The sequence below is a fragment of the Taeniopygia guttata genome, chromosome 6 (assembly GCF_048771995.1).
Source record: "Taeniopygia guttata chromosome 6, bTaeGut7.mat, whole genome shotgun sequence".
Classification (NCBI taxonomy): domain Eukaryota; kingdom Metazoa; phylum Chordata; class Aves; order Passeriformes; family Estrildidae; genus Taeniopygia; species Taeniopygia guttata.
In genome coordinates this window covers 16,572,089-16,598,946 of record NC_133031.1, presented here as the reverse complement: position 1 = coordinate 16,598,946, position 26,858 = coordinate 16,572,089, and the positions used below count along the sequence as shown (strand labels likewise).

General features: G+C 44.3%; 1 protein-coding gene across 28 annotated transcripts in view; it reads right to left on the bottom strand.

The window, feature by feature from the left end:
- CAMK2G (calcium/calmodulin dependent protein kinase II gamma) overlaps positions 1-26,858 on the bottom strand; it is a 255,718-nt gene that overhangs the window by 92,737 nt on the left and 136,123 nt on the right. For 16 of the 28 annotated variants that reach the window (XM_072931541.1, XM_072931542.1, XM_072931544.1 and 13 more), the window contains one exon: positions 24,060-24,154. In XM_072931541.1, coding sequence (XP_072787642.1) covers positions 24,060-24,154 — 95 coding nt within the window. Of the gene's footprint in view, positions 1-24,059; positions 24,155-26,009; positions 26,447-26,858 lie in introns of those variants that run through there. The other 12 variants (XM_030276786.4, XM_030276791.4, XM_030276795.4 and 9 more) reach the window with 1 other exon arrangement.

Sequence of the window (26,858 nt, the reverse complement as noted above, 5' to 3'; positions counted from 1 at the left end):
TGCTTCCTGACATCAGAGGTGAAAGAGGGCAACATATCTCAGAAAACCAAATGTCTGCTGCTCTAAGGTGCTTTTCCAGTCTTTTCTGCCTCCTGCTGAGTAAACATATTTTGTCCTATCTAGCTATTCTGACAAAAGACAGTCCTTAGGAACTTTAGGTTGACTTCATAATAACAAGATGCATCCTTTAGTCTTAACCACTGGGCAAAATCAGTTTGCAACTCTGTGATTAGATGCTCCCAGGAATATAAGTCGGACAAGAGAAACAATGAGTCATATTTTGTCAAAAATACACCAGATCTTTATTTTGCATCTTCCTGTGTTCGTCAGTGCAAGGCTGCTTCCCTCTACTCCTTATGCTTTTACAAGAGCAATAACTATCACCACTCCCCCCTCCAACAAAAAAGCTTTATTATTTCTTCTGATTTTATGCTGAACCATCATATTCCCAACATGTTAACTGTCTTCACCATGTCTGAATTATGCAACAGGAGAATTCAGATTCAGCTCCAACTTAAGATACAGCTTTGTTCTGTGATTCCCCAGCCTATGACTGCAATTCAGTAGTCCCACTACCACTGTCAGCTTGGAATGCACTTTGAGATCCCTCAGCTTATGAAATTTTATTACAAAGGTAAAATATTTGCTCCTGGTTCAGTTCATAAGATTATTATTAGCAAAGCTCTAAGGGTGTCACTAGACCAGCCCTAATCATCTACCTTAGTTGACCAGAGTGACCCAAAACATGACAGATTATTAGCAAATATTTAATGTTATAGGAAAGATCCTTCTGCTCAGCACATAAATTGTTAAAGTTTGCATTTATTATGTAGAAAATGGATGTTAACATAGAGACAGGTCATGACTAAGCATCAAGAAGAATTTGAAACACCCTTCAAACAAAATACAGATCTAGCATTTCATATTGGCTACAAAAAGAACATCTAGCATTTCCTATGACAACTTCTAGCACTAGATTTTCAGATGCTTTGGACAACAATGAACTTAGCCTAATATCTCCAGCCATAATAGAATACACCATTTTACAGAAACACAATCCAAGACTCAAAATTGTCTGCATTCTAAAAGGTTGAGGCCCAGTATGACTATCTGCTTTTCCACAGATGATGCCTGCGCAACAATCTGACTTGCTTTGACCAGACATTAGCTACTTCTGAAAGAATGGAGAGAAAAGGAAAAGAAAAAATAGGGGGTATTGGGCTTTCTGTCTGAATTTAATACCAAACCTCACCAGACACCAAAATGCAACAATTCCCTCATCACATTATTACACATGCTGTGAGCAAAGTTTTCAAAGAAAAGGGCAATATTGCCTCAAAGATACCCATTTGCTATAGGTGCTTCTAATAAAGGGCACTTCTTGGTGCCTCCTCTTCCATACCAGCTACACAGAAACTATGTTCTAATATCCAAACATTAAATGCACATTGAAGTGGCACCCAGCTATTTATCCTGATTCACTCGACTCAAAAGTCACTCTAGACATCTTGGAAGTGATGGCAGATTGTGACAAACTGCATCATTGTTCGCCATGCTCTTTTGCATACTTTTCACAAGTCGTAGAAAGGGAGATAGAAGAAGTGGCAGCTACTGCAAAAAACATTATCTCCTAGCAAAGGATTCATAGATGTAAAAGCCCTCCTTCCCTACCAGCCAACAGTTAACTCAAGAGTGGGAGTAATAAAACACTGGACTGCAGCACTGAATGACCAAGTCAATGAAGAGAAAGAGCAAAAATATTTATATTGATCCAGTTGGCAAAACACGTATTTTTAAAAATACCTACGTTCTGTTCCAAAATACCTAGAAGTTAAAAAAATAGCAGAATTAACATTGTCTATGCAAATTGGTAGCGATGCCACACTACAGATGTGATTAGAGAATGCATGATTAGCTGTTTGATCCCAAGGAATGCTCGACAATGGAAATGTCAAGATAAATTATGCCCAGTAGATTCATCGGTGCTCAGTGCTTCCACCTCAAAGACAAGCTAAGGAGAGCAAGAGGCAATTAATAAAGTCCAAGTTTTAGCACAAACTTACATCATGGTATTCAGGTCTGCTGAATTACTTTTTCCCTTCCTTCTATCAATACCTTATTTGAAGATATTAAATTCCAGAGGAAATCATCTCTGTTTTGATTTTTCAGTAAGGAAATCCCAATCTTTTCAAACACATTGGTCTAAGAAAACAGAGCAGAGGCATATCCTTGCAATTCTGGGTTAAACTCACAAATCTTGGACTTGTGGCAGTGTACAGCAGGAGAGAGCAAGACCTGGAAAAGAAAATCTGGCCAAATGTGCATGCAAAGCTGGCACCAGTGAGTGGCCTTGGCCATCAGGCCACAAAACACTTTGCACCAGGAACTAATTTCTCCTCTCACCTACAGAGCAGCACTCTGCACACCGCCATCAGTGCTCTGCTCCCCACTTCACTGCCAGCCACCTCGTCCTCCATGCACTGGTCTGCTTCCTGTCCAACAATCTTGCAGCTTCACTGGGGATGCAGCAGCTCACCATGCAGCATATTTCTCGGCTCCATTTTAAAGGAAGCTCCTAGCCAGTGCTCCTGCATGCCCTAGGTATCCACTAGATTCCAATTTCCACACAGAAACAGCTTCAGAAGCCTATTTTCAAGAAGGTGATTGTCTTCCCCAGATGACTCTATGGTAGGGGTTGAGTGGTTGAGTGCTCTATGGCAAACATTCCAACTCTTCTCTTCCACAAAGGACACATACATTAGCATATAAAATATCCTGAAAAATTACATGAACCTCCCAAAACCTGCTAGAGGCAAAGACAAAGTGGTTTGAAATGCTTTCTTTATAGCACAGAAACAGCTCCTCTGTCAGCAGACACTGACACCTTTCTGCTTAGCACTAGAGGATAAAGAGACAGAAGAATGGCCACTGAGCTGGACATTGTCTATCCATCTAGAACTGCTTTAAGCATGTGATCCTGCCACAGATGGCAGTTAATAGGATGGTACCTTCTTAGAAGATGGAGTTCAGTTAAAACCCTGAGGGGTGTGGTACCATAAGCTTTAGCTGGCAGCCCGGATACAGAACCAAGAAATCAAGTCTGTCTTCACAAATCAATGCTGCCCCCAAATTGGGAGAAGAAACATTCCCTTCACATGAAAATCTCTCCTTTGTCCTAAAATGGTCCCACTTTGTTCCATAGCAAGGAAGTTATCCCAATATACAGAACCTATAACCACAAAAAGCTGTAATTCTTAGCATAAACAGAGCAGTAACAGAAGCAGAGAAATCCTTTTTAGTGAATTCGGACAAGGTGGTCCCGTATTAAGTGAAGCTATTCCAAGTCTGCTGGCTTGCATGACAGGCTGTCCTAGCTGAAAAGGAAATTACTAAAATGTACATGGGAGTGCAATATTGAGTGGGAGGACACCAAGGCAGAGATAAAGGTAGCTTTCACTTCTCTAGACTTTCCCTGTAATGCCTTACTATTTATTCATATGAACAGCCATCATCCAGGCAGTCTCCTTGTGTCCTTTCCTAAGCATGAATGTAGCAGTTTTGGTATCTCAAATCCAACAAAATCATTGCCAATCCTCCCCTTTCCTTAAGCAGGATTATTCACATATTGAAAAGCAATGTATATCCTGTCTAACTAAAACAGCACATGATGCGGAGGTGGCAACACACTACAATACAAACATAGCCAGATGAATAATTATGTAGAAAATCACTTTTCTACTCCATGCAACTGCTCTGTGTTGTTGACTCAGATGTGTTCATTTGAAAAGAGAAAAAAAAGGTTTTACTACTGCCTCTCCCACTGAGGCTTGGGAAAGCAAATACAAACCTACGTGCCTCTGTCTCAGCTAGGCTCAGTCTGGGAAGCTCTTTACCTCTAGAAGCCCCAGCTCTGCAAATCCCCAACAGGAACTGCAGATCACGGGCACATATGGAGGAGAATAATTAGTTTCAGAGCCAAGACTGTGCTCCTCCCCCACCCCTTAAATTAAATAAGCCAAGAAAGAGTACACAGCCATCCAGTCATTCTTGAAGAATTATTTTTCTGACTAGCTCTGCACTTTAAGGATGCCATTTTTCATTATTGTTAATAGGTCTCATTAACTAGAAGCTCTTAAACACAAGACCATTACTAAATGCAGTTTACACTGCACACAGCAATGCCCTTATTGTGGCAAGGGCAAGAGGGAAGGAAACAGTTTGCCTTTCCATAAATACCAATAATTCATAACCAAGCACTATTTTCTCTTCATTTGGTTTCACAGTTACTTCAAATTAGTAGACAGTTAAGAGAAGGATGGTTTAAAAGATCTCCAGTTTGCAATTTAGAAATGAACAATACTTCATTTTAAAACAGAAGCTTTACTCAAGCCAAACTTTCAGACCTTTCTGGGGTTAATGATCACATCATGGATTTATAAAGATATGCAACCACACCCTTGAATTTCAGGCACATAAGCAACCTAAAGAAACAAATACATATTTCCCCCCTGCCCCCCCTCACATATACAGACTGAACAGTGAACTCTCACTTCTACTGAAAGTCTCAAATAATATATGTATTTGGAAGCCCAAAGAGAAGCCTGAACAAATTTTTCACTTTTATGAAGCTACAGAGCTAATGAGCAAAGGGAAAGTTGGCTTATTCCTAGAAGAGTCAGCCCACGCCTGACACATCCCAGAAAGATGTGGATGATTTCAAGAAGTGGGCCCATTACATTTAACAGGGCCAAGTGCAAGGGGCTGCACCTGGCAGGGGCAACCCGACGTATCTATCCAGGCTGGGGTACAAACCAATCCAGAGCAGCATGCTGAGAACTTGGGGGTGCTGCTGGATGAGACACTGGACATGCGCCAACAACATGCACATGGAGTGCTGCCTTCAGCTCCGGAGTCCCCAGCACAAGAAGGACATTGATCGGTCAGAACAAGTCTATAGGAGGGCCACCAAGTTAATTAGAGGGAACTAATCAACTTCTCCTATTAGGAAAGGCTGAGAGAACTGAGATTGTTCAGCCTGGAGAAGAGAAGGTTTCAGGGTGACCTAACTGGAGCCTTTCAGTACGTGAAGGGAGCCCACAAAAAAGATGGAGAGGGACTATTTACAAGGGCATGTAGTGACAGGACAAGGGGGAATGGCTTCAAACTGAAAGAGGTTTAATTAGATATTAAGAAGAAATTCTTCCCTGCAAGGGTGGGGAGGCATTGGCACAGGTTGCCCAGAGAAGCTGTGCCTGTCCCATCCCTGGGAGTGTTCAAGGCCAGGTTGGATGGGAATCTGAACAACCTGGACTTCCGAAAGATGTCTCTGTCCATGGCAGGGAGGCTAGAAGTAGACGATCTTTAAGGTCCTTTCCAATCCAGACCATTCTATGATTCTGTGATTCCATGAAAATTATAATCCACTCACGAGTCAGAGAAACGCCTTCCCCACTTGTTGCAGTGTTTCAGTGCTTCACAAAACTTGTAGAATCACCAGGGCTTTCAGTTAGTTGACACCACTACAATTTGTGCATTGAAACAGCTAATAACTTTTAATATCATTTTCTATGGAGAAGGCTTGACATCATGCTCTTCACACTTTCAATTCAAATATTGTTTAACTCAAAGTGAATTTCTATTCATGAAATTCTATTTCTACTCTGTTTGGAGGTGACCAGCATATCATCCACAGAGAGAAGCAGAACATTTATAGCTCCAGTGTAAAAAGTTAATTCCAACCATGCACCACATCGAGGTTGTTCACAGCACTGAGCCTAGAAGAATAGTCCTTCGCATCCTCCTTCACAATATTAACATTCTTTTATTCATAGGAGCTAAAAAACTTGGGGTGTCAGGGAAATGCTTCTTAAGTGTCTTTTATATAAACCTGCACCACACAGAATTTCTAAAAACAGCATCATGGAATGCTACATTTTCTTGAGGCTTTCCTTTTCTCCTCAGTCCTCCATCAAAAAAACCCAACAAACTAGCAGAAAAATTATTTGCAACCTGAAGGCCAAAACATTATGTGCAATAGTGCTAGCATAGGTCCATGCTTGAGCTTTACTCCTCAGCACCATTACACACTATGCAAACCTGCTAAAGATGAAAAAAAAGTTCAAGCACAAAAAGACAAATACAATTTCCAAAAGTGGAGAAAGTCAAGTCATGATAGGCAGTACTGTCAGCTCCTAAATTTAATATATACTCATTGTCAGACCTCTAAATCATTTTGCCTCACTTTCTGTAACCAAGGGTGCCTGAAACCCATTAATTCAGGTAGAATAGCAACAATACAACTTGCAACATGCTGGAGCATTAGGACAGCCAATGGCAGAAAGGACAGACTGAAAAGGATAGTGTCTGGATATATATTGCTGCTTTTTTTCTGTTATTGTTGTTTGGCTTGGTTTTCCTCATTTTTCTTGCTTGTTTGTTTGGGCTTTTTTGTATCAAAAGGAGACGTAGGTGTAGGAGAGCACCTTCCTCTCCAAAGGGAAGCCTGTATTCTTTGCTAAAGTTATGAAGAAAACAACAGTCAAATAAAAGATAAAAAAAGGACACATATCTATGTTTCAGGATGATCGCAGTCACCCTGTACAAAGGAAAGAACGGATGAATCTCGCAATGCAAAACACAACATGAAGAAGTAAGTCTGTAAACCCATTCCTTTTTTAAAAGCATTCCTCTTCAAATATGCTGACTTAAATTACACACAAGTTTTTCATTATTTTTTTCTAATCTACAATATTTGTCTAAAGGCAACAAGTTTTAAATGAATTATTGAAAAGATAAATTTTCCGTTCCTTGCATAACCACGTTTGTTTTGATTACAGAAAGGGCAGACCAGAGCCTCTAACTAGTTTTCACACTACACTTTAATTAACCTTAATCACATTCCACCTCTCTCTACTATCTTCCTTTTCCCTCTACTCTTATATGGCTATTCCTTGTAGCACTGCCACAGTATGGTTTCTAACTGTCTTCTAAACAAAACCTGAATCACACGATTTGAAAAGTAAGCAGTATCCCCAGCATACACATTATTAAGTGTAGAATAGCTTTCTGGTCATTCCCTCATGGTTTTTATTCCTTCCCCTGGACTGGCTTTCAGCTAATGACAGGTCTTCAGCTCTGTCCCATAACTTCTCATTATTCCTTCCAAGGAGCTAACAGTAATCTTCTTAAACACACACAGGGTTTTATTCCTCCCTGGATGGTAAAGGAACTTCTGCTCTTGAAGACTTCATATTATTTTGACATTATCATATGGTCAAGAGGGCTTGCAGCAGTATACCTTGTGCACGTACAGCTGTTTCCTGGAGAAAGACTTCAAATGTTTTAACCATGCATTAATATGGATGTTTCCAAATTCTCTAGGAAAGCAGAAACCTTTGCACTAACAGACAGATTATTAGCCAAAAGACACAGCAAGAGTGGAGCAGGAACAGTTTCCTGACAGCATTCCATAACCCAAATTTTCACAACCAAATCAATTACTTATATCTCAAAATGCAGACAATTTTAGAGTTTACCTAAATTCTTGTCATGAAAATGGGGTTTTCTTAACTCTTAGGTACAGTTGCTTATCTTAGAGATTTAAGTTTTCATTTTTGCCACCTTACTTAACACACTTCAGAAAATAAACTATTGCAGATAGTATTGTCCCTGTAGTTATGACTAATACAAGGTAACAATTTTAGTATTGTCCCTGTAGTTATGACTAATACAAGGTAACAATTTTACATCTAAGTGACCTCCTTTAATTTTTCTGATTGGTCTTCAAACACACACACAAAACCATCGTGTGTTTATTGTCATGTAAGAGCTTTCTGTACCAACAGCAGTTACCTCTTACTGAGTTTTCAATCCTCTTCACCTGGAAAAATCACAGAAGGGGAGAGTCCAAAGGCATACCAAATATAACATATTTTGGAGCTGTATTACACAAACAGTAAGCAAATCAGAGCAAAAAGTAGTACAGAAAACACATTAAAATATTATTCCTGTAACCAGGAAACTATACCACAACTCCTCATATTACTACAGCTTTTAGCCCACGTTATTTTCTGCCAAATGCCCACAGGTTTTTTTCTACCTACACTCTTCCTATCACTGTTACAGCAAAGAATATGACTTGGACTCTTTTCCTAACTCGTCATGGCTCATTGCCAAGTGTTCTGGAAAGCACTTGAAAATTTGCATCTTTCTCAGTATTCCCAAGTGTAAAACAGAGCTAATACTTCCCTGCCCAGTAGTAGTACTGGAGGATCAACGATACTTAATGAAACCTGTTGGTGTATTACACAGTTGACAGGGAGAACAACAGAGTAAGACTGAGGGTACATGGTTAAAAAAGCTGCAGGAACACTTTCCTGGTGGCGCAGAGGAGCACACTGCAGTAGAATGATGACATTCCTCCAGGCAGAGCAATACATATTTTGGAAGGACAAAGCAGTGGGGGCAAAGAGAACCAAGCTCCTGGAAAACAAGACTAAACGCTCACAAGTGAAAGCACATTAACAAAACCCCGGGAAAAGCCCTACTTGGAAGAGGAAGTTCCTGGCATTGATTCCACCTGTACCAATATATGAACAGGAACCATAATGCTCTCCCTGTGCACAAGGGGCTACAAAAGCTCCTTCCCAAACCCAATGCGCTCCAATTCAGCCATCACTATCAGAGCTGTCCAAGCCTGCACACCTACTGCATCTACTCCCAGTTTTCCCACAACACATCTGTACAATGTTGCTCTTGAATAAAATACTACATGATTATTCAGCCACTGGTCACCAAACAGCTGGATTTATTTTGAATGAACCAAGGAAATTTATGCTCAGACGAAAATGAGACACTCAGGAGAGAAACAAAACCTCAGAATTTTTGCGTACTCCTAATACTGGTATTCAGCAGAATATCATTGTTCAATGCATAATTCCATCCTTCACTGCAGAAGATGCTGCAAGGCCTGCGTCCACGCAACACCTAGTCTACATCCATTGCTTCTTTTTAGCTATTCCAGCCATCTGGGAGAAGGAAGTATGCTGGAAATGCTGCCTTGATTTGATATTTGAGAGACATGAATGAGAGAAGTAAACTAAATAGAAAATCTTCTTAAAGGCACAGATGAATGGCACTGCACCCCAGTGCTGAATGACTTCTCTCTGAAAGAGATAATACCTCTGCTAAAATACGCTCCTCTGACAAGAAGGAACATCAAGCCTCAGGGGATTAGAATAATTAAAAAAAAAGAAAGGTCAAACCATCTATTTTAAGGCTAAAGCTCCCCTAGCAATGCTAGGAGAACTTTAAATTAAGCAGAGCAAGCAGTAAATACAGAGCAGCTAACCAGACATTTAAATGAGAGAAGATTTAAAATGCACACATGTGCCACAGAAGATACCACCTGTAGCAGAGCCACCAAAACACTTCTGTAGCAAAGAGCAAAGTGCACCACGTCTCAGCAAATCCATGTGGCAGATAGGAATGCAGGGCAGCAGGGAAAGAGACAGCATGATTGCCTCTGGCTCCTGAAGAGTCCAAGAACTTCATTCTGTGCATATAAAGTGCTCAGGCTCTTCAAGGTATTGTATGGAAGCAAGACAGAAAGAAGACATAATAAAAGCTACCACTCACTAAAACAAATTCAAATGTCAGGATTACTTAAAAACTTACACAGGCTCATGCGTGTATATTACAGCCATAGAAAGAAACTCTTTGTATGTAAAAGCAAAAGAGGAATTTCTAAGGACTGATAACTTTGAAGATATTATCTAATCAGGGAGAAGTCTCCCCCAGACTTTCTGTAACTGGCTTTTCTTGCAGGCAGCTGACAAGTCGCTGTGTTGCACAGGCACAGCACCCACCCACTTGGGACTGCTGCCACCATCCCTGCACTGCAGCCACATGGCTTCCTGATCCCAACAGCATCAGGCCTGAAAACCAAGTTAAACTTCTCCGTTACCTTGATCCAAAGCCACTCAAGGGGCTCTGCTTCCTACACTTTCTTCCAGGAGTACAATACAGGCACACAAAACCTATTTCAACATCTCCACATCACCAACATAACACTCCACATGCACTTTTCTCAGACCCAGCTGCACAAGATCCTGGTTTCCAGAGCTACACTAAAGCAACACCTTCTACAGTTGCTCCAAGAAATATGAAGATCTAAACAGATCTCCAGTTTACCCAGAGAACAAATAAGTGCCTATGCCCACCACTTCAATAATTCCTTATGAATGGTTCTTCTGAACTTGTTTTCCTGATTCAAGACTGAAAAGGAAAATAAATGTGCTGCAATACAGAGTGAACAGACATCTTCAGAGGAAGACACAGGTGCTCCTTAAGCCAAGTATTTTGTCAGCCAACGGCCTTGGTCAGTTGAGCTTTGCAATTTGCCTGTATTACATTCATGCTTTGTCAGCTATAGCTGCCATAAAGATCAACTTTTTGGGTGTTGCAAGCCACAGAGTTGGGGGGTGGGAGAGGTGTTTCAAAAGAATAAGCACATACCTTCTCCTCTAGCCTAGACCAGCCATTTGGCAGCAACCCAGTGCAACATAATACATCCAATACAAGGAGCAAATTGCCTGGGAGGGACTGGCCTGTACACAGACACACAGCGCTGCAGCACTGACATCCCTATACATAAAAAAAAAAAATTAAAAGGGCAGAAACAAACTCCACTGCAACCCAAGAAAATACTTACTTCTTTTTAATTTTTTTTCTTGTTTTCTTCTTTTCGCCTGGGCTAATTCAGAAGCCCACTATGCTTTTAACCAGGTCACTGCTGCACTCACTGGGGCTGCGTCCCTGAGCACTGGCAATGTATTTGTAAGGAACTCATGATTTCCATGGGCACCCTTATAAAAAAAAGATCAGGCATGCTATCAATGAATTGGGAGTCCTTTCTGCATCTCAGTGACATTTTCATCACCATAACTGGCCACGGGTAGAATATCCCAGGAAGCAAACCCTAAAAATAACTTCTTACAACAAGTCAGACAGTCCCCCAGCAAAAGGGGAGGGACATTGCTTACACACAGTTAGCACAATTTGGTTATTATGAGAGGGACAACAAATGTCCAGAAAACAGGAGAGGCAGAGAGAAAGCAGAGGAGGAAAAGTGGGTGTGGAATCATACATAAATTTTTTCTGCATCACCAATGACTGTCAATTGGAAATGCTTTCCCGAGTGGAAATAAAGAAATTGAAATAGAAAACTGGAACCAAGTCTGCCCAGAATACTTTTAAATACAGTGAAGGAGGAAGCCTTGCCTGCTAAGCACCAGAATGAAAAGCATTATGCACTCCCTATAAACTGCAGCCACCTTGGAGGAAGGTCCTTTAGGGCCCTCTCCAGCAATGGCCTAAGGGGCCCTAGGAATCCCTGTGAGCCACAGAGGAATTTCTTCACCAGAATATCCTCAGAAACTTATGGATGGGGAACCAGGAAGCAATTGTACAAGAGTTCCTGTCATAGCCAGGCAGTCTTTCAAGGAGCTTCTACTTCCTGGAGAAGCAGAGGAGAAGCAACGGAAGAGCAGAACAAGAGCCACAAGCTCCCCAACCAACCTTCCTGACATGTGCAGGAGGGGCTGCAACCCTCTCAGAGTTCCCCTCAGACGACTCATTGACCCCATTTGTAGCAGGGCTACTGCACACATGGGTCTTCTCCTCCTCCTTCCCCTCATAGCAAGTCACTCATCAGCAGTCCCCAGCCTGCCAGGTGCAACACCTGAACAGCCAGGGCACTCCAACTGACTCCACCTGTGGGCTCTCTCCCTGGCATCATCCCTTTGCACCAGCATGTGGTCTCTGACAGCCGTGCAACAAAAGACAACACAGCTGTGACCCATGAGGCCTCTGTGCACTTCTGAGTGACACGCAGAAGCTCACAACAAGCTCCAAATTCTAACAGGACATCCTGTGTAAGAAGGGAGTGTGCTATAAAGACATCCTGACACGACTGGCCCTAAGCAAACACCTGGTTAGACTGTGGCAGAGTGAGGAGGGGAAAAGCATGACAGGATTTTCCAGTTCCAAGATTGCTGCCCACTGTGCTTTTCCACATTTTCCTGCTCCTGAGCAGCTGATGCATACACAGGCACAGAAGGGAGGGGCTCCTACCATCAGCACTGTGTTGCTATCCCTTTCTCCTCCTGCAAAAAGTCTTTTCTGAACAAGTTCCCCTGTGCTGTGGGGAGGACGCAGCCACAACTGCAGACACTGGGCTCACTTGCACTCACTCCCTCTTGATTTACAGAACTTCCCTGCTAACAGCTGCATTGCAGATGAACTCTCTTAAAGTGGACACGCAGTAAGTGAGACAGTAGGACACAGAGCTGCTCCAAAGGCAACACAGCCATATCAGCACCTTCTCTGCTGCATTCACAGACACTGTACATGTGCAAGAACTCCAGCAGCTCTGTCTTAAACTCACTAGGCACAGAAGGTCCTGAAGAACACAGCCTAACAAAGAGAAAACACACCAAGTGAGCTTATTTCTGGACATAAGTTCCCTTCTTCTCCCCATCAGCTGATCACATCAGGTGTCGGTGGTTTTGGATGAACCAGCTCAGTACGTATCAGACTACAGCTGGGTAGCAGACAAGGTAACAGTGCGACAGGGAGGCAGATCTCAGCAGTGTCAAGTCACTGCAATGCAGGATTCAGGAATTCAAAGATGCAGAAGGAAGAATTTAAGTTCCTCTGGCTCAGTCGAGCTGCATGTTGCCTTGTTACTGAGCCAACCTCTGCCAGCCCTTTAGATAAGGTAACTGCAACCATGAGACCCAAGTTTTGTTTCTAAGACAGGGAAGACTGTGCTTTCAAATGAGAAAAAAACTTCAGCAATTAACATTTCATAATTCATCAGGGAGATAAGAAACATCTTGACTATTTGTGAAGTGGTGGGAGGGAAAGCTTTTTAAGCTCAGCTTCAGGACTACTGAAGAAATTAAATGTACCTAGCCACAAAGAGTTAAGAAGGCATAACGTGTTTCCTTAAAACTGTAACCAGGTCTGCAGCAACATAAACTGCTAGCAGCAACTAGAGTCACCTGAACTTGTTTAGCAATATTTGATAATGATTATCAAAAAAGCCAACTGCCTTGGGTCTTTTTTTTCATATCTCTCCTTGCTGAACTTGGCTGTCTGGAGAAGACAAACGAGAGCTCAACTCCCAGTCTACTACTGTAGAACTGCTTCCACACAAAGGACAAGTTGACCAACACTTCAGTCCTCTACATCATCCTTATTAAGTGCAAGAGCAATTCAGACAGAAAGAGAAGGCTGTGATCATTGCTCTGCATCGAAAATTTTAATCCAGGCAACTTCATAACAAGCAGCAGACACAACACAACGCCCTAATCTGCAGAGCTGGCAGATTCTAGGCCAGATGACACATGAGTCAAACAAAGATGGGCAGAACTGAAAGCCACTTTTCATACTGCAATCCAAAAATCAGGAATATTTAAAGTAACACAGGAGCTATGAATCACTACTTTAACTTGTAGTGAAAAAACACATCATCACAATCAAGCTTTGTCTTTGCACAGGCACCAGTTATAAAATAAAGCTGTGCAACTTCAATGCTCCTAATCTCTCTGACACAATCACAACAGAAGACATTTGATACCCAAAGCTTACATGGATAGGCCCTGAGGCAGGCAAAATTAAGCTTAACATCACACCAATTCTGTTGGCAAACAACAGAAAAGTCCTGCTTGGCATCAATAGGCCATACTGTCTAGTAGCCTCCAAGAAAAATGTTCCAGGGGCCAGTAAAGACAAGTTCTTCCTTCTACATATATTTTTTTCCTCCAGCCAATGGGCAATTTCTTGGCCCATTACTCATGAAATGTTATATGCTTTGACATAAAGGAATATGAGGAAATAAATAAAATTTAAAAAAAACAACCAAGATACACATGGACATTTTCAGAATGGCAGCTGCTGTAATACAGTAGATACAAAAAGTTTATTTGGCAGGCTCTGGAGGCCAATACAGGATGAGTTTTAAGCAGCTGTTTTCCCTGAAGAAGCTTCCAGGGTACCCATGTAATTTGAAATGTGCTTATAGAAAGTGCATCGCAGAGAAAGCACCAGACTGTCCCCTATGAAGTCACATTTCAAGTCAGGTGTACGAGATCAGGTCTCTAGCAGCCAACAGAGCTGGATAAACACACACATCTCACCCATCTCCAGAGCTGCAGGAAACTTTACAGACTAAATTCTGCTCCACAGGCAAGGAGACCCCTTATGAAAGAGAGGGCCCTGTAAAAGAACAGGGAACAGAGGAAGTATGCTAAAGTTTAAGGATTTAGCTCTTCAGGCTCCTTTTTTTCACCTCAGATGTCAGGCTATGTCAGACTGCTTCTCTTTTTCTCACTGCTCCCCTGGGATTGAGAAAACCTCTTTCAAAAAAGAGTTGCCTTCAACATCAAGAAATGACATCTCTGTCTTCACAGCTATCACTTGCCACAGTCTACACCAACTGACTTATCAGGGATGACACAGTAACTGCAGAAGATAAAGCACATCGAAACACTGAGTTACTTCATAAGACAAGCTGCAGCCTACACCAGCTAACTCAGGTGCCTAGTAGAGTAGAAGTGAAGGAAAGGCAATAATCCTTTTCATAGGCTTTCAGAAACTGGCTTTGGAGGCTTAAAATTCTTGTTCTCACATATGGCCTGCATTCACAGGAGCTTAAAAAGTCCACTGGGATTTGGCCCGGTGGGAAAGACCTATATCAATAATTTCCATAGATGTTAGTGTCTCATTCATAAATAAATGTTTTAAGTTGAAGAAGCCCTTCTAGAATGAACCTAGTGTTTATTACCACAATTCCATCTTACTAAGCCTTCAGACAAACATTTTATACTAGTATATTTCTGTTCGGAAGTTTTCCAGGCACAGCCAAGTAGGTCTTTTCGGAAGCTGACGGCAAGAAGGCATCATCATAATTTGCAGTACTGCAAACAACCAAGTGATACCATCTTTTGCTATGGAGCACCGAGGTTTTGGGCACTGAGTGCAGAGACCCCCTCACCAGCTCTGTGCTCCCCAGCCAGCTGCAGATCAGTAATTCTCCTAGGACCAGTCCTTATTGCGATCAACCTCCACAAAGGACGCTGCAGCAGGGTTGGAATAGGACTTCCTCAGACTCCAGTGGAGGGAAAACTGCCAAGCTTAGCCTCTCTCATGCACTGCCTGCCCACCATGCTATCAACTCTGACATGCAGGGATACTGCCCCAGCTCTGGGAAGGGAACAAAAGCATATGCAGGGTCAAGACCACTTCTAGCCCGAGTAGTGCTGATATGGTTTTGCATCACACATTTTCAATGACAACAGTCTTGTGCTATTGGTGACAGTACTGCAGGCTGGTTAGAACCATGTTTGATAGTCTGCAACCTGCAGGCAACACTGAAACTTGATTTACATGAACTCTAGTGCAGAAAATCTCTAAGCACAAAGTAAAGAACTAGAGTTACTTGTAAGTACAGGGAATAGGGAAAAAAATACTAAAAAAAGGGAGACTATCTTTTCCCACTTCTTACTTTCCACCTGCCAAAGCAATGCAAATCCCAATGCCTTAAGCAGTGAAAGCGGGGCGCATTCACCCTCTCTTCAAAGAGGAAATGTGTCAGGGCAGTGTTGCTCAGAGTTTAGACTGGAAGAGGAATGCCAGTCTGCATTCCCCCCTGCCATCCCAGTAGTATAGGAAAGTGAGCCTGGTATTTCTCACTAGGACACTGTCCTTCATTAATTCATCACCCACTCTCCTCCCCTCCCTTCTCTCCTATGAGAAAGTTTAATCCTTAGGCTCACATGCATCTGGTAAATTTTTCAGTCCCTGTTTGCCACTGTCATCATGGCAACAGCCCCCAGAGATAACCCAGCAGCTCTGCCACAGCAGGCAGGCTGCCACTCCCTGCCTGATCTGCCATTCAGCCTTTGGCTCGTAGGCCTACAAAGAGCTGCGGCCGCTCCTAGGCTCATCTTCACAAGCATATTCCTTCCTTAGAAATACGCTTGCATGGTGTTTGTTTTTGTTTAAAATTAACTGTGTCTTCATTCCCACAATGCCTACTGAGACAATTCTCAGCTCAATTTTTGGGACTCTTGACAGAATCACACAAAAAATAGCACTACAAAAAGAAATGCTACCTTTGCTGTCCCAGAAAGAAAAGTTTTGAGTTTAAAAGTGAAATCACCTTTGGCTTCTAGCAGAGAGACAAGATTAGCTAGCAACCTTCTCTGAAGCACCACACTAACCTGGACTCGTCCCAGAGTCACAGGTAAGCACACTCCAGCCACAGGTAAGACAAGGGCTCATGGCTGTGGAGGCTTGGCCAACAGCTAACTCAGGATGGGAACTTTGGACGGGAGCAGCAGGACAGGGGGTCACCAGAGAGATATGTAACTCGTGCTCCCGGGGACATAACGCCAAAGTTATACGCACACACACACTCTCTGAAATGTCAGCGCATTTACTCAACTCACATCTCAGAGATGGGGAATTCTCCCTCTGGCTCTGCCAGGAGCAGAGCAAGACAGATCCTGACACCAGAAGTAATGACACACGGTCATCTCCTCCTCTCCTGATTCCATCATTAAAAGGCAAGATACAGCATTAACCAGCTCTCCTGGCACATCTGGATTAGTCTCAGACATCAGTCATCAGCCGCTTGCACCGACAGCCACACTTCTCAGTCAGGTCATCTAAATTGTAGGAGCAACAGAAATTGTTCAATTCTCTGGGAGGGAAGGAGAGTAAAGCAGCATTACTAAAAGGCTATTTTCAATTAAAGCATTATAAATTAATATAATTATGGATTAAAGTAACTGATCCATGAGAAACAAATGAACATTTAAAATAAACTCAAAATTAAAAAGGAAAGAAAGGCAGATGAAGAGTAAAAGGTGAAAAAAGCCACAAGGAAATAAAATCTAACAACTATAGACTCAGTTTCAGCAGAAAGTTAATCCATGCCCCACTTATCTTTGGCTACCCTCCGTGTTCAGAAAGCTTACTTCTAAGATACTGCCAGCCCATTTCTTCACAGGTATTCTGCAACTGTTCTCAAAAAATCATGTAGGCAGCAATACCCGAATGTTTGGGAAGACGTTACAAAAGTATAAAGTGGTATTTAAATTTGATAAGGTATAAAAAGGAACATGATGTCAGCCTAATTCATAGGACCCATATTTTTGAAGCATTAAGCTTATTGTCATAAGGATCAGCAGCAACTACAGCAGCTGAAGTTACAGGGTCACATCTCCTCCATACACTAAAAAAAACCCAAAACATCTAGTGAGCAACTCAAAATTTTAAGGATGCATTTGCCCATCAGAAATCAGTGCACCTCTGTTTTCACAAAGATGACTACTCTGAGCACTGACATCACTTCAGTTGCAGGCAAACACACAATGATGTGAGATACTCCACTTTTTCTTTTTTTACAGCACTCAAGGCTTCTTTCCTGTGCTGGTGACCCTGATGCCAGGCAATATTGCCCTCTTCACCCAACCAAGAAAACAGCAATAGCTCACTTTATAGTCAAACACTGGCAAATGAATGTGGGTTTTTTTACGTCTGTTATTTTGGTAAAAAATCAGGAGATATCAAGAGCAGAGGAAACAAAAAGAAACACCTGAAATACCAAAACAGGTGACAGGTCAGAAAAAGTGGGGGGTGATGCCTTCATTGTCAGGGTTGTGCTCACAGACAGCACAGTGGAGAAAAATTTTTGCATTAGCATATGTCCCTTTTAACAACTGTCTTTACCCAATCTGGAGAGCCAAAACAACTAGAGTACTTTCAGGGTGTGGAAAGGAACAAAATTATTGTCATAGTCCTGTCTCAAAACAGTGGAACAGTGGTGGAAACCCATTGCTGGGGAAGAGGGCACTCTAAAAATTTCTTTATGATCCGCAGATGAATCCCTCTCTGCCAGTGATGATTTAGTGATGTCTAAAGAAGGATTAAATTTGGGGACAGTGAAATCTCTGTGATATACCACCAAAAAAAAGCAAATAGGTTATTCACTGGATCCTTCTTACAAGAACTCAAAGTAGCTCTCCTTACCCAAAATATCTACAGGCTGCTCAACACCGTGCTCTTCACCGCAGGGACACCTACAAATATTTCAGCCATGGCTGGCTGATCAGAGTAAATGCTCTAGAGCCAAGGGCTTTGGGACACGTGCAGGAGTTAGTCTAATCACATTTCTGCCATACACAAATCCAGTTCATATTGGGAAAACAAGAAACCTGACTCTCTCACCAAGCTCCTTTCTCTAACCTCGTGCAGAGGCAGTAGGAATTCCTGCCCAATCTGTGTGCCCACTTCCCCCCCGCTCCTCATTGTTAATGCCGGAAATTTAATACTCAATGTGACCACTGAGAAGACAGACACAAGCTGAAATCCTGTCTGCTCTGTTCCAGCTCCTTTATAAAATATACAGCGTAAACTGAGAGGCAACCTGGGGTAACCCCAACCGTCACTAACATCCACAGTGGGAGGAAGCCAGCTTCTAGCCATAGAGAGCCACAGTAAAGCAAGGCTTCCACCACTCACCACCCCAACAATCTCTGCTGGCTCTCATGCCAGGGCATTTCCCTGCCTGTACTGATATGTTGGCGAAGATAAAAAGCCAAGCCAACCCTCAGCAGCCCCCCACTAAGTTCTCAAGTCCAACCTCTCCTCCAAGGTCAGGGTCTCCTCTTTGGCACAAGCCCTCCTCTTCTCCAAACACCTCTTGAAATGAAATTTCCCCTACTGGTGTATATATATACTATTTCAATCCCTCTTCCCCTATGCAGGGGACTGCAAGCACAGGCAGTAGGAAGAACAGGGGGAGGCAGGCTTCTGGTGGGAGGTAGAGGGCTGCTGTTTCTAACATCAGCTGAGCAGCCTCACCACCAGCCCCTGCCGCACTTGTGTGCTGTGGTGCAGAGTTCAGCCACTTGCTACCCACAAGCCCACTCCACCGATTCCTTCCCTGCAACCCCAATCCTGAGCACCCAGCCTCTTACAGCTGCTCCACAGGCAGTTCCCAGCCTCATACACTGCTCTGAGGGGTGTGCAGCACTCTGCTCTGCTCCCTGCTTCCCTCCATGTGTGCAAAGACCTCCAAAAAATTTCCAACCCACTGCAGCTGGCCTGCTATATATGCTCCCTAATCACAGCATCTCTCAGACTTCTGCAGGCAGCAGAGAGGAGGCACGGGGTGGAGCTGGGGCGCAGGGAAGTTCTTCACTCAGCCCATGCTGCAGGAAGGAAAGCTTCTCTCCCAAACCGAATGACTGGACCTGATTTGGCTGCTCAGCAAGTACGGCTGAGCAGGCACAGTTTGATTTGCCATCCTCTGCAAGAAAGGACATTTGTCCTCAACCTGCAAACACAGGAACACACAGAGGACACCTATCACAGGACGTTTCTATGCGAGTCTGGCTTTGCACTTGAGCCCCCCGTGAGCGGGTGCTGGGCTCGCCTGCCCCGGCAGAGCCGCGGCCCCGCTGCAGTGCAGCAGCCGATGTGTGCACACAGCCAGCCCCAGCAGCGAGCGCTGCCCCGCACAGACCCGAAACCTGGCAGCCTCCAGAGCACTCCAAGGGAGGTTTAATGCAAGCAGCAGCTATGAACACGTACAGAACAGGTCAAGAGAGATGTTAGGGACTGATGCTGCTAAACTTCCTCTGCAGCATTCAAGCTCAAGGTTTTAGTGTGCAGGGAAACTACTGCTGACACCTTCAACAAAACCCCAAATCAGCGACCACTATAGAACCAAAAGCCCGGACAACAGTGGGAAAATAGCGGAGTTTGAAGTATAAAGACTGTTTTTTTCCTGTTGGGGTTTGATACACAAGTAATTCCCCGCTCCTCCCACAATCCACATAATCTCCTACAGGAACAACAACAAAATAACTCGGTAGACTGCAAATTTTTATCTGGTTTACAAATTTGGAAAGATGAAAAGCAAGGAGAGAAGCCACCTCTATTTCACAGTCAAAAGCAAAGCCACAGTAAGGACAGTGGACTAACTTATATGATAGCTGGTTTTAATTCTCTCATCAAGAGATGTCACTTGCAAGACTTTAAAAATACATATTTTCAACAGAAAATTAAATTTAGCAATAGATGTAATACACTGAGATTTTTCCTTCTGCATCTAAAAAAAAAAGGGTAGTAATACTACAGATGGTGGCAGGATCACTAAATACTATTTGTTATAAAATGCATCCTGAACATTATCAAATTCTAAAGCTCTGCCTACCTCTTCCAAAAGCCAGAATCTCTCTTGAAGTACATGCTAGCAAGTCAAATTTGGGATATCTCCCTACTTCTACTGAAGCTGCTGCTTCTCTCTTGATCTTTTGATCACTGCAAGTAATTTTACTTTATTTGAACATCACTGCAGCACTACTTGCTCTGAATTTTCATGTTCAAAAGTATTCTGGTGAAAGCCACAAGACAACTTTCAAAAAACTTACAGTTATTACTTCCCTCTACCCATAGCACTGGTAAAAGTCTGTGCATTCAATCCCAGAGGAATTCCAGATGACTGAAGCATTGTATTTCCTCCATGTGTAATAACAACTGCTCTTATATGTCAGCTGAATGCTGACTAAGGTGAAGTCTGTTTCCTCTCCCTTTCCACAAGCATTTGGACCCTATTTAACATTAAACTTCTTGGCATGGTCTTCACTGGGCAGCCGTAAGCATCAACATGAATAATAGCAAATACTTCACTAAAGCCAAAATATGAATTTTAATTTAGACCAGCTCTTACTGACAAAATGTATTAAAAGAGAGAACAGGCATCCAAAAATCACAGAAATATAAAAAAGAGACTCATCTCAACTGCTGACTTGGTATTTTATGAAGGGTGAAGTTTACTAGATTGAAGCTGTTAGGACCAGCATTCTGTCCATCCTCCTTGCTTCCACAGAGCAATACCATGCCTCTTCAAGTCTTTACCCTTTCATTGCATATAATTCACCCTGAAGCATGCCTCTTCCTCCTTTTCAGCCACATACAGTAAGCTTTTCAGCACTTCTCAGTTAGTTATCTAGTATTTCTTCATCACAAGTCTTGAAAAACAAAGGTAACAAGAAGTACTGCAGGAGGAGAGCAGGGCTCTGTTACCATTGCCTTGAACAGATTCAAGGAAAGCACTACAGCAGGCAAAACTGTGAAGCAGCAATAGGCTATACTTTGCAGCAGCAGCAAGATGCTGACTCTTGAAGTAGCAGTTACTGCATCAAGTGTCCATACAGGTTCAAATTCTGCTAGAGATAGTATAAATGTTAAATGTAGCTATGCTGAAGTTGGAGAGGGGCTGGCTGTCCCCACATAAGGGAATATTCTGGCTCTCTGACCATGCCTAGAAGAAAACCAGCAGTGTGAGAGGCAGGTTAGGAGGGTGGGTTACCCTGCACAATGGACAGCATGCAGCTGGGTGCACAGGAGAGCCCTGGACAGAGGTACTGATGGGCAGAGACACAGACAGCCCAAGGAGAAGTGCCAGCCTGGGGAAAGGACGCATCAGGTAACACATATCCAAGATGCTGCAGAATGAACACCATAATTCTGCTCCTTAGGGAGACAGCTTTCTGAAACGCCTTTTCCCAAGACTGTCATTTTCAGGTTGCTGAATTGAATCTCCCTAATCACTGATTTACAGCTGCAATGTCTAAATAGCACACATTTCTCCTTCGATGTTTTAAAGATCTATTCCAAGGTGAAGTCACCAACTTCCTATCCAAATACTCAAGTCTTTTACTATAAGTACTTTTTGTACTTACCCCTTGAGCTCTCAGCAAACACAGCTGGAATAACTGAGGAACCTAGACATTCAGCTAAAGTCACCATCCACTTTTCACAGATTCCTCAGTTCTCAGTTAAAAGTTCAACACAACATGATCAGTACCTTGCTTTTGATAGTACTCTGTAGTAGCAGAAACACACATTTTCTTGGTTCTTCTCATACCTACCTTACCTCACCAGTAAGTTTTTAAGTATATCATTGCCAGCTGCCTCGAGTTGAGTAGCTGAGGACCAGGCTAGCAGTCTCAATGTATTTTATTTATAGGAAGGTATGAAATCTAAATAGTAAGTATAGATCAAAACATGGCCTATATTTACCCATACTTACTTTTCCTACTTGCTGGGTCATTAAACTGTCATCACTTTACTATGAAACACAATTAGAATCTATACATTTCCCCCTCTGTAACTCATTAAATGACCAAACACTTAAAAACTGACTCAATCAGTTTTTCTGAGAGTTTTGGCCTTCAGCTAATATATTTTTGAAATTTCAACTAAGCATGCATTTTTTCCCATTTTTCTTATCTCCAGAGTTAACTTCAATACCCTGTCCTTCGTACGACAATGGTTTAACCTCCATGATGAGTTTATCAAACTGCCCCTTCCCTTCTGCAAGCAGCCTGGTGTCCACTAACACGTGAGAAATGGCTCTCCTGAGCTTTAGCCCTCACTACAGGATGGACAGGGTAGTCTGCGGAGCAAACATGGCATTAATGGCCGTCAGCAAAGCAAAGCCACTCTTCAAACCTCTCCCATATTAAGTTGAACTAATTTTGAACTCAAGAGATTGGATATCCCACCTACATCAGCAGGCACTGTCACGTGACCATTGAGGGAACACTGATTCTCAAAAGATCTGCAGCCACCTCATTAACAATCCAGGGCTCCACTGGTTGGCCCCCAAAACAACATCACTCAGGCTAAATACTAAACACCTCAGCAGATATGCTTGCTTCCAGAAGTTAAAAAAAAAAAAAAGAAAGAAAAAGAAAAAAAGGAAAACCACTGCTTCACAGCACACTGACACTGACACTACTTTGTCATACAAACTACAGTAAATGAAAATTTACTATTCTTCAAGCTGTCTTCTGCTCTTATCATCACATTTCATATTCTGGCAAAAAGGAGAATACATATTCTATTTTTCTTTTTTTGTAAGGATTAGGTAATTAGGTAAAACACTATTCACTTCTAAATAATTTCTCAAGATCATTTGCTTTCTCCTCATGCTTTTCCCTTCCGTTTCTCAGTCAACCGTCCTACTAAGCCCTCTATCAACTAGCAAGATAGTCAAGGGCTTCCTACATTATTCTTGTGAAATCTGAAAGGCCTCTAAAGACTTACATCTCTTCTTGCTCACCTCTTCTAGAAAGAGTTGCCTCTGGCATCTCAACTTGTTACACTCCCTGTTTTCAGCATCTTTCATTGCAGTTCAATTTCTTTCATTCTCCCCCTCATCCACCCCACCCCACCCAATCCCTGTAGAGATTTCCTACACACTAGAAGATGCACTTTCCCCTCATACTATATGGCCTACTACCCTTTATGCATATGTATGTCCCTGGAAAGCAGAAGACTAACAGCTTGGAAGAGTTAGATTTTTTCTTTTTTCTAACACTACAGTCTAGTTTCAGGTTTTGTAAGTCTCCAGGAGTAATGAAAGCACAAGCCCCTTGTTCTAATATGCTGAGAAGTCTAATTGGCAAGATTTCTCCATCCAACATATTTCTGCCTTTGAAGGAAGACTTTTAAGCTTCCAAACACACCACCTTTAACTACAGCATGAAAGGAGCAAAGCATATAGCATCTATCTTTCAAAAAAAAAATCACATCTGTTCTGGTAAGACAGATCTCCTAGGTAAAAAAGACATTCAGCAAAACAAGTCTGCAACACTTCTCTTTATTATGAGTGATTGGTACAGACACACACATCGATGAATCTACCTCTAGCTCAGGCTGAAGAAGAAAGATCTCAAGAAGAAAAAAGACAACATCACTTTGCAGAGTATCCATTTCCAAACATAGGAGTTTTTCTATCATCCTACACTACCTTATTTCAGGCCCTTCTTTGCCACACAACTCAATTATTTTGAAATACCTAAAAATAATGACTGAAACAAGCAACTCCAGATCCCTTAAATTTATTACAGCCTCAACTCCAGTGAAGTATTCTCCTACTAATACAGGGAAGAAAGGTAGATAGAGACACTAACCTCTGGCTGACAGTTTTTTGGTGTTGATGATTTTTGCAGCATATTCCTGTGAAGAATTTTTCTTTACACATCTGCGGACCACAGAGAAGGCTCCCCTAGAAGAAAAATAAAGAGGGTAGGTGCTATGAAACTGAAAATGAGACTATAATAGCAACAATTCCTGTTCCCAGGGTGGACCAGCTTAAGGACAGGGCAGAAGACATACAGAGGAGGGACACAACACCTGAGAATGTGATGAACAATGCATGCTATCTGATCAGCAAAAACCTTAAGTCTATATGGTACTCAAGCCTCCGGAAGACTCCCCAAGCTCCCTCACAGACAGTGCAGTAGGAAGAGCACACTGTGTGGGGAGAGAGACCATACAGGCACAGAAACAGGACATGAAGGGATTGATAAACAAGAAACAAACAGCCCCGAAGGATGCTGCAAACACTAGCTGGTAAGTCCATCTCCCAGAGACAGCATCCCCAGCAATCACAGCACAAAACCAGGACTCGTGTCTCCCATGCTCAAGTGCAAGCACTGTCACAAAATCACTGCAACACTTTGCAGAAGTTACGAGTTCTCTTATATCTCCCAACCCACTTGCAAAATGGGGATATCCATGTACCTATTAATGAAGTGAGTAGAAAACTACAAAGCTTTCTACATCTTCTCTAGCGGGAACTATTGATATTATTACAACTATTCCAAAGATAATTACTCTTGGAGAAAAGGTCTGAGAAAGAGGGAAGAAGGATTTATGTGAGGAAAAAAAGTGAACACAAGAGACCAAGGTGAAAAGATAGAGACTGAAAATCTACATGACTACACAATTAGCACTTGGTAATAGCCCCTTATTTTTTAAAAACAACAACAGCAACAAAAAAAAAAATGGTGGGTAAAGAACAACAACTAGCCTAATAGGAAAGACCTAAAAAGGGGAAAGAACAAATATGAGAAAACTAGCAGAAAATTCCAAGTCCTTCAGATCAGGAATGCAAACCCTTGTCTAGGGACAAATGTCCATATTTCAACTATGAGAGAGGGGAACAGAAGCTGCACAAGGGCCCCACAGACAGTTAGTCCTACAAGGAGCCTAAAATAGCTTGAATCCTTCCAATACTGCGGAGTCCTGCCTTTTTACCCCCTTCCTCAACCTCTACATACAAACCAATGAGCACCAAGGTGAGCACCAGCACTGGGGCCCAGGCTTGGTGCCACACAGCTGCAGCAGCCTGGGGAGGGACAGGGACACTGGGCTGGAGAGAAGAGATGCAGCAGAGCCCAGCAGTTGGTGCAGGAAGGGAGGGAGAGAGCAGCAGCACCCACGAAAGCACTGTCCCCATAATCCTACTCTAGCCCTTTCTGCACTGCTTTCCTGCCCAGCTGCGCTCCCCTGCAAAGCCCTGTCCTAGGGTGCAGCAGCAAGTCTGCCAATGCGGAGACAAGTGCGGAGAGAGGGAGGGAAGGAGCGAGGAAGCGGGGAGGGAAGAGAAGCGCGGTGCAGCAGCACCTGGTCCTTTCACAGGGACAAGGAAGTGGGGACTGAAGCATCGCGGAGTGGCTGTAACAGTGCCGCGTCCCAGCGCAGAAACAGTTGCGAGGAACGGCAGCGTGTAGCTGGGAGACGGTGCGGGAAGGAGAACGGGGCAGCCAGGTCCTGAGGAAGGAAAGGAAGGAAGAGAGAGAATCTCGGGGTGCAACAGGAGCACGCAGCCCGAGACAGGCTGCAGGGACACCCGCTGCGGCGGGGCGACCCAGGAGGGCAAGAACACCTTTCCCTCCGGCGGCTGTGCCGCTGGGGTGGACGGGGGGCTTGAGAACAGGATTACAGCGCGACAGCTAATCCTTCTCCGGCTCCCGGGAGAGCCGGGTCGCCGGCATAGTGCTCCCAGCAGCGCCGGTGGGTCCCGGGGCCGAGGCGGGCGGCGGGGCGCGGCGCGGGGTGCACAGCAAGCTCCGTACTTGCCAAGCTCCTCGTAGAGCTGGTACTCGTCGGTGAAGCGGGTGCACGTTGCCGTGGTGGCCATGTTCGGGCTGCGGGAGGCTCAGCGTCGCTGGGGCATGGGGCAGGGCGGCGGGGACGGGCCGGGCGGGCGCGCTGCTCGGCGGCCTTCTTTCTAGCTCGGCGGGGCGGCGCGGGCTCCCCCGGCGCCCGGCTCGGCGCTCCCCGCTCCGCCGTGCACAGTCACCGCTCGCCGGGGAGGGGAAGGAGGCTGAGCCTGGCCAGCACCGCGAGAACTGGCTCGGAGACACCCCGCGCCGGCCCCCTCCCTCCGCCGGCCCCGGCCCGCCGCGGGGTGTGGCCGCCGGGGGCGCTCCCGGGGCGCCCGCAGCGCCGTCGCCCGCCGGGGGCTGCAGCCGGGGCGCGGCCGCTCCCCCCGCCCGCGGGCGCGGAGCGGGCACTGCAGTGAGCGCCCCCGCCCCACGCCAAGGGCGGGCGGACTGCGGCGGGCGCGCCCCCTCCCCACGCGCTCCGCAGGCGGCCGGGAGCAGACCCCGGCCGGGGACACCGCGGGTATTTCTCTTAATTCCCCGCTCGAGGGGCGCCGGGCCAGCCGCGGCCGGATAAGCTTCCTGCGTGCGGCAGCAGGGGAGGGAAGAGGGAGCCGCCGCCGCCGCCCTCCCCCGGGCGCACGTCAGCGGGGCTAACACTGGGCCACCCGGCCCCTGCGTGTCGCGGCCCGCCGGCGGCAACCGCCCGGCTCGCTCCGGCCGCTCCGTGCGCGGGGAGGGACGGGCGGCAACTCCGGCCGCCGCCGCCCGTCCCGACCGCGGTCATTGCCCGGCGCGCAGCGCGGGGAGCCCGGCACG